Source organism: Macrobrachium rosenbergii, chromosome 12, assembly GCF_040412425.1.
Source record: "Macrobrachium rosenbergii isolate ZJJX-2024 chromosome 12, ASM4041242v1, whole genome shotgun sequence".
In the NCBI taxonomy this organism is placed as follows: domain Eukaryota; kingdom Metazoa; phylum Arthropoda; class Malacostraca; order Decapoda; family Palaemonidae; genus Macrobrachium; species Macrobrachium rosenbergii.
Window position 1 is genome coordinate 77,343,905 of NC_089752.1, and position 11,712 is coordinate 77,355,616.

At 36.3% G+C, this 11,712-nt stretch overlaps 1 protein-coding gene across 1 annotated transcript; it reads right to left on the minus strand.

Moving 5' to 3' along the window:
* Positions 1-10,835: 10,835 nt before the first annotated feature.
* LOC136844092 (uncharacterized) lies at positions 10,836-11,471 on the minus strand. Its single transcript, XM_067113106.1, has one exon. It carries the CDS (start codon positions 11,469-11,471, stop codon positions 10,836-10,838), a length of 636 nt encoding a protein of 211 aa, XP_066969207.1.
* Positions 11,472-11,712: the final 241 nt, after the last annotated feature.

Genomic DNA, 11,712 nt, shown 5'->3' on the forward strand with positions numbered 1-11,712 from the left:
TTTCAGTGCCAATAAAACGTCGAAGGAAACCTGCAGAGGAAAGTTCGCGTGTTGAAACAATTGTGATAGTTGATTACAGATAATCATTACAATGTTGTTAAAAGCTTTTAATAAGCTAAATTTGGAATAGGGATAAGAGGGTACGTGTTGTTTTTAAAGAAACTGACATTTGGCTGGCAAACCTCAAATACAAACGCAAGGGTATCAAAATTTTCTGGGGAAAAAGCAGACCTTGTGCGTGAACACATTAAGAAGTTGCCGACCATGATCTCATTACAAAATCGTTTCCTGTGTAGAATGGAATCGAATCTTAGTGTTGTGAAGTTGTATGATATGTATGTTCTTCATTAAAGATGAGCATCCAAAGGATATTGTCTCTTTTAATTATTATAGTAATGTGTTTAGGACTGAATTTAAATTGGTTTCATGCCGGATTGATGAGATGCAACACCAATGATTTATTGTCAGCAATATTTCAAAATACAAACAAATGGGTTGTGAACAGGCTCAGTTGGATGAAATGCAACGAGTCGATGCGCATAAAATGCTTGCAACACAAGCTTGAGCTCACTGATAGCTTTAGTACTTCAGACAATGATGATTTTATGGCGTTATGTTTCGATCTGCAACAAACATTGCTGACGCCCAAGCTTAGTACTAGTGTTGCTTTTTATAAAAGAAAACTGTGTGAGATACAACTTTTGTGTTTTTAACATGAAAACTCAGAAATCGACCATGTACATGTGGGATGAGGTTACGGCAAGGCGAGGGTCATGAGATAATGAGTTGTGTTAACTATTAAATTGAGGCTTCACTATGACAATCAGACAAAGCTTGTTCTTTTTCTGATAACTGTGCTGAAAAATAAGAATATTAACATGATCCTCGGATGTCTAAAACAGATAAGAAGAAGATTGCCAGAATTGAACATGTACAGATGTGCCTGGGCACTTTATGCCTTGTGATATCATTTTGGCAATATAGAAGTGAGGTTAAGGAGGGAATAACGATAGGCAGCAAAATTGAATACATGGAACTCTAGAATGCTTTTGTCAAGAAAAATTTCCATTGTCGAAATGAAAAATGACTAACTTTGAACTTCAGTCATACATCACAAAACGCACATCCAAAACTACCAAATGCATCGATGCCAGGGTCATTGTGTAAGACTTCAGGTTCTTGAAGGGTTGTATCAAAAATAGCTATATATAGCAGACACTTCTGACAACCATCAAGTCCGGCTTATGGAAAGGCAGAGGAAGTACTCGCGCAAGACCTTTAACTTGTCTGAGGTAACTCTGCCTGCTTCCACCTCCCCATACTCTGGATGGAAGCTATAGATATCAAGGTGAGTTAATGCTTGTTGTTTTTACTTTTGTTTATATTTTTTTTTTTTTTTTGTATAAATGATAGTAAAATCAGATTTATGCATTGATTAATGGTTTTAAAATAGGAATACAATCCACTTTTTTTTTATTGTTATTGACTTATAAAGATTTTTTCGGATCTGGTACTTTACGTTGCCCTTGAGAATGCCCAGTACTTCAGGGACTGAATATTGACAATCAAGAAGGAGGAAGGCTTCATGATACTCCCTGAGGAAGAAGAGGTCCCGGTCAGAGATGCTGAGATTGATGCCCTGGAACTACAGATTACTAATGATTGTTAAACACACTTTAGCTTTAAATGGAAACTAGCCCACAAAGTTGGTGGGCAATGAAATGCTATCTCTCTCTTGCAATTTTTAGGTGAGGCATGTTTTTTATATTGCAGTATTTTAATATTTTTGTATGTTAAAGTTTTTTACATTTTTTCCATTATATTTTTATATTTGTTAATCATCATTTTGCGTAAAAATACAATAAAATCAGATTTATGCACTGAATAATGGTTTTGAAAGAGTTACAATCTTTTTTTTTTATTGCTATTTACTATATTTATTTTTTTCTAGGATCTGTACTTTGCCCCGACATGAAAGTACCCAGAGACTTCACGGACTTTAACACTTAAGTAGGAGGAGGGATTAATGATACTTAAAGAAGAAGAGGTCCCCGGTCTGAGATGCTAACGTTGATGCCCTGTCACATGAATTTCATGTGCTAATGTTTATGGTATTATTTTTAATTTTGAATTTTATTTTTTTATTTACCATTCATCTAAAAAATTTTAAAACCATATTCTTTAAAATTCAGGAAGTGCAATCAATGTTTTTTTTATTGCTATTTACCTTTATTTTGTATTGAGTTTTCTTATTTTTTATTATCTATTTATTTTTGTGTGTGATTAAATGACTTTTTTCAATGTTAAATGCCAATAATTAAGGTAAGACCAAAGAAAGTAAAATCAACCACAAAAATCGTTATTATCGAGTAAAATAATAAGCTGGTCCACCTAACTTTACCTTGCATTTTATACTATAGCTTAAGTATAATGTTATAATAATGGGAAAATTTTCGATATATGGTACGTTGAGATAAATTTCCTTTAGAATGACGAAAACTAGATTAAAATCGTATGGTTGGTTTGAAAGATATTGATGTTTGAAAACTTTAAATGCATTTTCACAGTTTGTAAAATGGCGCTTGCGCCCTTGCTCTGCTGGGCGCCTCATATATTCATCTATAGATCTTATGCAAGGGTTTCTACAGGTTCCGCTTTGTGAGAGTAGCCGTAAATATACAGCAGTTTCGGTACCAAAGGGACATTACGAGTTTAATAGATGCCTTTGATTTACAAGGGTCCCCAATAACATTTACTAGACTGGTTAACACAGTTTTCATGGCTTGTTAGGAAAGTCGGTGTTTGTGTACATGGATGACATTCTCATATGCACAGATACGATTGAAGAACATCTAAAGGTGTTAAAAGAAGTCCTTAAGCGATTATGGTTCTGGATTAAAGGTCAAATTAGAAGTGTGAGTTTCTGAAGAGAAAAATTGTCTATTTAGGTCATGTGTTATCTCTAAAGAGGAGTCAGAGTGAATGATGAGAAAGTTAAAGCAGTTACATTGAGTTTTCCAGTTCCCAAAACCAGGAAACAGATTGCGTTCGTTCCTAGGTATGTAAATTTCTTTGCTGTTTTTGTACGTCCAAATTTTTACAATAGCTCTCCATTGACAGATTTGTTACAAGAAGACGTTAAGTTTGTTTGGGGTGATAGTCAGCAATTAGCTTTTGAGAAGCTTAAGAACTTTGGTTCCACCCACCTGTTTTGAAGTTTCCAGATTTTAGTCAACTGTTCACCTTAGTGACTGACGCAGAGTCAGGAAGGTATAGGTGCGTGTTTGATGCAGAAATTTGAGGGGAATTACACCCAATTGCTCTTTATAGCACTTGGTAGTAACGAAAGGCTGATGTCAGTTGTGGACAAGGAGGCTTTTGCAGTCGTCTCTAGCCTTGTTCATTTTAAGATGTTGTTGTTGGAATAAAGCGTGATTTTTACAGATCATCAACCGATGTTAGAGCTTTTAATAAGCAAATTTGTCGCCTCTGGAGCACTGGTTTTTGACATTGAGAGATTTTGATGGAAACCTGAAATACATTGAAGGTAAGCATAATGTGGTTGCAGATGCATTGAGCAGATATTTTCCAGTCGAGGATGAGGGAGTGCATTCTGAATCCTGTGTGGGAGACGAGAGTAAATTTTTGGTGTCTGAATGTCTCTGATACTAGTAGTTCTGAGATATCGCATGTAGAGGACATACTTTCTACAGTACATACTGGGGAGAAATAGTGAGTCGGCAGTCTCGGGAGAGATTGTTGTTCGTGATAGTGAGGGTAAGCACAATGTTATATTACGGGTGAAATGTCACTTGGAAACATAGGCTTGCTATTAAAAGCAAGATGAAGATAAATTGTTGTCAGATGCTAAGGCATTTCTTAGGGAGTTTCACTGAAGAAAGGGTATAAGTTGCCTTTTTCTGGTCTAGAGTTGAGAATAATTTGTTGGTGAGGAAAGTTAAGTATAACTTCATGGTACTCCATGGGTGAAATTACACAAATCATCGTGAGAGAGTCTAGTACCACAAGTTCTAGACATTGTACATTGTAAATTTGGTTCTCCTCACTTAGTTTTGACAAGACGTATGAAAACGTCAGGTCAAAGTTCTTTGGAAAATATGTTTTCCGCAGTGGAGGCCTTTGTAAAGAGTTGCGCTGTTTGCAATGCTAATAAGCTGAGACGATCGGTGTCGTGTCGTTTGGGTTCATATCCTGTTTACTGCATAGGCTGTTTCAGAGAGTGCATATGGATATTCTGGGTAACTTCTCAAAGTCCGCTTTGGTTAAAGACTTTTATTAGTAGTTGTTGACGAGTTAACCTGTTTTGTCGAGCTTTTCCCACTGAAGTAAAATCAGCTGAGGAAGTTGCTATTCTTTTAAGGGGTAATTTGTAGATATGGTGTTCTGGAATGTCTGATCACAGACAATGGTAGGGAGTTTATTAATAAGACGTTAGAGGGTCTTGCCAATTTGTTGGGGATAAAGAAAGTATCTATAATCCCGTATAGACCTGAAGCGAATGGGTTATGTGAGAGGGCGAATCGGAAAGTAATCGAAGCTTTACGCATGACAGTGGGTGGTTCCGATACACATTGGGACAGATCTTTGGATGAAGTGCGATATAGTATCAATACTATGATGAATGACACAATTAAGATATCTCCAGCAGAAGCTTTGTATGGGTACAAGTTGAAAGGACCTTTTGATTTGTTACCAGAGCGAGTTCAGGTGATGTTATGGTCACTTTGTTGATAAATACAGCGAGAGAAAGATTTGCATGTATCAGTAAAGAACTTGAACTTAGTTCGCGTGCAATGGTAGAGAAAAGTAACGCGAAATCGAGGGGAGTAGCTTTTTCGATGGGTGATAGAGTGTTTGTTAAAGTGAATGTTCGGAATGATCTGAATTATAAATTAAGTCCTAAGTTCCACGGACCTTTTGAGATTATAGAGATCAAAAGAGGGAATAGATTTGTAGTAAAAGATGTAATTACCGGTGTGACGAAATTAACTCATATTTCAAAGTTAAAGAAAGTTGGGATGTAATGGAACATTTGTATATAGTTTGAGGGATAAATGGGTTGATATTTGTATATACTGTATATAATAGTTGTTTTTTATCTTTTTTTGTCTTTGGAAGTTCATTTTAGATGAATTAGTTTTGAATAGGAGAAGTAAAAGAGCAGCACCTTTAGTTCTTGTAGATGTTGGCGTGATTGCTGTGATTGAGCCTTGTCCATTGGGAGTTTAGTCATCTTTCAAAAAGACTTTAGCTGAAAACAGTTAAATCAGTTGCAAGAGAGTAATAAGAAATTGAGTAATTTTTTGAAACAATGAGACGTTCCAGATGATTTGTCAGTTTCAGTGAAGGTTTGAAAGAAGATCTTAACGTGACAATTGCATTCTCCATGATCCACATACAATTCTTAATGTTGAGAAAGAAACTGATTCTCTAAGGACAGAAGTGCAAATGCAAGTTAAAGCAATTATTGCTGCAGTGATGGTCGTTATGGTGACATGTTACCTTTGGGATACTTAGAAAATGTTATTTTTATCTACATGGAGTTTTGTGTTTAGGAGTGAGATTGTGTTTGTATTATGATGTTTGAAGGTGAGGTTGTCTGAGTGTTTGATTGATGTAGTACTTCCTGTGGTATGATGAAGCCTTTGTTAGTTTTGTTATTAGACCTTCTCCGAGTGCTTTTGGGAGACTTAGTAGTGATATGGAAGGGGCTGGAGATCATGTTCATTTTGGGAGATCAATATCAGGGTTTGGGAGTTGATTATAAGACAGGTTGTACCTTGGTTAGGGAGAAGTATAGTGACAGTAATGTTTTAAGTTGCAAGTTGTGTCTGTGGATGGTTGTGAGTTGTCTTTAGTTCATAGACAGACTCCGACTGAATGTGACTTTATACAGTTTCCACGTGAATACCACATGATCACCACCAGAACTCTTCTGCCTTGTTTTGCAAAAGAGTGCCCCATCACGACAATGTGCCAGAATAACCAGACGACGACGTTCGTGCTTCGAGGGTCCAAGCTGTTCGACTCATCCTGCAGAATCCTGTCTACGGACTTTCTCGTACTTAGCCGTGCTGTGTTCAACAGTTCCGAGAAGATATTTATGCGTCATATGCATAACAATCACGATATAGTTCCAGTGCCTTCGACAGAGATACCGGTGACTGTCCCGCCGATGGAAGAGATCGAGGATACGTTCATGGTCGAGTACCGTGAATATTTATTGCCAGCTGTCTTAATGATTTTAGTGGTTATTTTCTGATAGTTCTTATTATGGGAGTAGTAAAGCTCATTTGTGCTTGTAAGACTTCACGCAAGTGCTCTAAGACAATGTCCCCAGTAGATGTGCAAAACGTCATGAGGGCAGTATCTAAGCTGTAGTTCAGTAGACATTGCTAATTGAGCATAAGCCCTATCTGTTATGTTTTATACATATGCTTTTGTTTTAGTTTGCCGTTAAGGAGAGCGAGACGCTCTTATGTGGTGGCCGAGCACTATTTCAGAAAATATGGCCGCCGTAATGTTAAAAGGTACAGAGTGTGATGGAAGAATTTTTGGTTGCGAGATGGTACTCTTGAAGCCGTCACTTGCAGAATCGATTGTATTCAGCAAATAGTTGATCATCTCAGCAATGTGATTAACACGCGGTATGATGAACACGCGGTATTGGCCGAGTCATATGACCAAGTCGCTATGCGCATACAAGAGTTCGTGTGTTATAGAATCTCGATTTTGTGTCTAATTCTGCCCAAAAAAATTAGTTCGGTCGTTCATTAGCAGACCTAGATCGGGGATCGTGAAGACATTATCTTTGAGTGTGGCGAGCTCTTAGAATTGGCTTAATAAGATGTCATGGTTGTGGTGTCATGTGGTGATGACTTTGTAGGCAATAACATGATGCTATCATGTTGGTGTGATCATAGAGAAAGACAGTCGCAAACCTTTGCAATGTCTAGTATTTTATGTGGGAGACTTGAGACTGGGCTCTACAAAAGTCTGTAATGGAATATGTGAGAATTTTTGAGTTTGCAGGCTATTAGCCATAATCAGATTTTTAGTTGGACTGAGACTAAATCTTGAGTTAGATGTTTTCTTAATTGACAATTTCATTTATGATGCATTTTAATCTTTATTTGTTTATTCATTGCTTGTTGGGTTGTTTAAATAATAAATCTATTTTGGTAGGAAAGATTGAGTTTTTATATATGACGACCCATTTCATTTCTTTAATGTGGAATGAGAGAGAAACAAAAATCCATGCGAGAACGAAAGAGATCTTTGTGATGTTAGCGAGAGAGAGAGAGAGAGGGGCGTGTGAAATACCCACTGGGAAAAGACTCGCTGTTGAAAGAGAGCGAGAGGAAACAAGGTTGACCCTTCACCGCCTCCTGAAGATAGACCAATCGGTTCGCTACAATGTTCCTACCTGGAACATTCTTATCTGTTTCAAACAGTTCTAAATATATATATATATATATATATATATATATATATATATATATATATATATATATATATACATATATATATATATATATATATATATATATATATATATATATATATATATATATATATATATATGTATATATATATATATATATATATATATATACATATATATATACATATATATATATATATATATATATAGCATATATATATATATATATATATATATATATATATATATATATATATATATATATATATATATATATATATATATATATATATATATACTATATATATATATATATATATATATATATATATATATATATATATATATATATATATATATATATATATATATATATATACATATATATATATATATATATATATATATATATATATATATATATATATATATATATATATATATATATATATACATATATATACATATATATATATATATATATATATATATATATATATATATATATATATATATATATATATATATATATATATATATATATATATATATATATATATATATATATATATATATATATATATTCATATATATATATATATATATATATATATATATATATATATATATATATAGATATATATATATATATATATATATATATATATATATATATATATATATATATATATATATATATATATATATATACATATATATATATATATATATATATATATATATATATATATATATATATATATATATATAAATATATATATATATATATATATATATATATATATATATATATATATATATATATATATATATATATATATATATATATATATATATATATATATATATATATATATATATATACATATATATATATATATATATATATATATATATATATATATATATATATATATATATATATATATATATATATATATATATATATATATATATATATATATATATATATATATATATATATATATATATATATATATATATATATATATATATATATATATATAGATATATATATATATATATATATATATATATATATATATATATATATATATATATATATATATATATATATATATATATATATATATATATATATATATATATATATATATATAGTCATAACTGGGGTATTGGTTTGGGAAGAGAATTGAAACAAATTTGAAACTGGTGACTGCCAAGGAACCAAGTGTTACTTGAGATTATGAACAAAGGAAAACATTATTTGAAACATACCTCAGATTTTCCTGGTTTTACAATTAAATGAGGAAGGTTGCCATTGAAATTAGAATTCTTTTACAATTTACAGGGGTTTGTTTACAGATATTTAGCAATGAATAAGGCGACAAACCAAACAAAATGGTAGCCGATGGGCAGACTCATTAATCGGATACGTAGAACAATAATGCAGTGATTGGCAACAAGCAAGCTGATTAATAAGGGGGCCAATGTACAATACAATTATTCCAGTTACAATAAAAATAGCTTAGTCATGCCCGATTACACTAAATAGTCTCAGTTAGATGCTGCAAAGGAGGGAACTCAAGGATGGGGTAAATAATTCATATAAAATTTTGGTGAGGCCACAACGGACTTCAAGGATCGGACTACGACCAGGAATAGTTCAGGAATAGAAAGGCAGTCAGAATTATCGGGCACGGAGTGCAATGAGCAGCTTGTCTCTCCTGAAAGAGAGGTCCTGGATTAGAAAAGGCGGCACACACTGAAGGAAATGGAATCCCCCTATAAATATTACACATTGCACATGTTAAATATTAACCACTACGTAGCCCAGCAGATAAATATGAAGACATCACGTAGGCACAATATGGGGATCATAATTGCTTGGGCTTTAAACAATGAACACGTGATCGCACTCACACAAAGAGTAAATTTAAACACTGGTATTGCTTAGCCTAAATTGCCCTTAAGTTGCACTGGGAGAGGGATAAATGGATGATTATCACAGGATCTCTACTGAAATTCAAGAAAAATTAATGGCGAGATATGGGAGGCCGGGCAGGACTATTAACAAGGGAAAATTGCTTTGTGGAGGAAGGAGTTAAAGCTTATGGAAATGGGAAATTTAAGGGGTTTTTTATTGGAAGGGGAAGGGCTGGTTTACTGACTATTTGTGATGTATGAACCTTGTCTGATAATTGCAGCGCCAAACAATCGACTCAGCCATTCAACTGTGGTAATTTCAACCAGTTTAAGTGGAGAAGATGGCGGAGCGTCCACCCAAGGCAAAGATGAGAACGGGTCTGTCTTCCCCAGCCAGCAGCGTCTTGTAAGACCTCATCCTTAGTTCGACATCCCTGCAAATGTGTCACGAGAACCAGCAAAGAGGGCAGAGGAAAAGCATACTTAAATATTAATTACTTAGAGGTTAAGGTCCTACCTGGCGGCTATTCCCACTACGCCTATTAACTTTCCCCATACCTAAATGCTCCCACATCACGTGATGGGGGTGAAAAGGGGTTGAGAGCGGGAGGCCTATTGTCTCCCAGAATCAGGCGATGGGCGGTGCTTCCTACCTTGCTATACACTGGTGCTAACAGCCCTGATCTAGTTCAAACTATGCTTGTTTCTCCTTCGCCCTCCAATTTTCCCGACCCGACAGCCCAAATGAATAGCAGACTACATTGCAAAATTAATGATGCACGGGCATCTACAGGAGGAAGGGATATACTCTTGACAGATCCCCCCTTTGGAAAGGCCTTCACACCCTTCCGGGTGTGAAGGTCTTATCTAATTCCTCCCGACTGGCAGCCCATGACCCTACCTAGGGTGTATGGTGGCACTGCAATATCTAAAGGAACCTACCTAACTGCTAAGAGGGGTTCTGAATTGGCTAATTTACAGGCCTAACCTACCTAAGGGTATAGATATGGCTACTAACTGGCTATGATGACAGGAGAAATCTATGCCTAGGCAAACGCACACGGTAAACACCTAACCTAGCCTAACCTACTATCCCCACGACTCTGGCACTGAATGAGCTGGCACTAACAAATGGCACGCACTGAGTTATGATCGGCAATACGCTTGACGATTAACACGCAACAAATTGAAACATGACTAACCTGAAGGGTAATTCACAATGTATGATTAAGTAATGTATCAGTCTGAGTCTAGAGTGGGTTGGAAGGAGGTTAGTGGAAAAGGGTTAGTAGTACAAAGGCCTAAGTGGTTAATGGTTAATGCTACGGGATCAGAGGTCACACAGGCTACCTTCTGTGGGCAGGTGCCAGGATCGCTCTAAGATGGAAGCGGCTCTGTGTCAACAGCCATGAGGGCCAAGAGAGCTTATGGCTCTGACTCGCTAAGTGGATTTCTTCTGCCCCTTCTTCTTCTTCGGGGGCGTCCAGGGTCTGGCTAGGCCAGTCCTAGGGGGCGATGAGGATACTGACTCTGAAGAATGGCCAGGAGTGCCGTCAGGAGTAGGATCAAGGGCAATCTCAGGGGCTACGGGCTGGTCTCCTACTTCGGTTGCTGCAACAACCGTCGTGGGAAGAGAATCAGCGTCAGCGTCCTGGCCGGACAGTTCCTGGTCGACCAGAAAAGAGATAATGTCCAGGCCTCCCAGAGAGTCGTCCTCAGCAGATGGAAGAGTGTGGGAAGAAGAAACATCAGGGTTCGGAGGTTTGCACTGTGCGATGATGGCGGTTGTGAGATTTGGTGGATCTCCCATAGGAGGATCCGAGTCATGTTCTGGATCCAGCACTGGCACTAACTCAGGGCCAGGCATGGGAAGTACGCTTGGCGGGGTGCATCCAGCCAAGTTAGGCGGAGCTTGGCACTGACCAGTGCTCGCAAGTGGCTCTGGCAACGAGTTGGTGTCAGAGAAAGCTGAAGGGGACCCGGGGATCAAGACCTCTGGTGTCCCTGGCGTGAGTTGGGACAGCAATTCCTGTCTTAATGAGAGGGCTGGGCCTCTCTGTTCGGGTGGAGTTGGCATCTATGCTAGCCTACTGAGCACTTTGACCATCTCTCGAGTGCCCTCTTACGTTGCAGGTCCTGCAGCTAATTTGTGAGATTCCTTTTGATGAGGGAGTAATTCTTTGGTGGCCGTCCGGTCGCAAGATCTGCAGACTAGGCCTGGAATGTGTTCGATGCTGGTGGGTCCGGTTAGCTTTTGGGTGAACGGAAGATTGGGTTGAGGGTGGCACAGCTGTCACAGAGGCTGTGTCCTGCTTAGG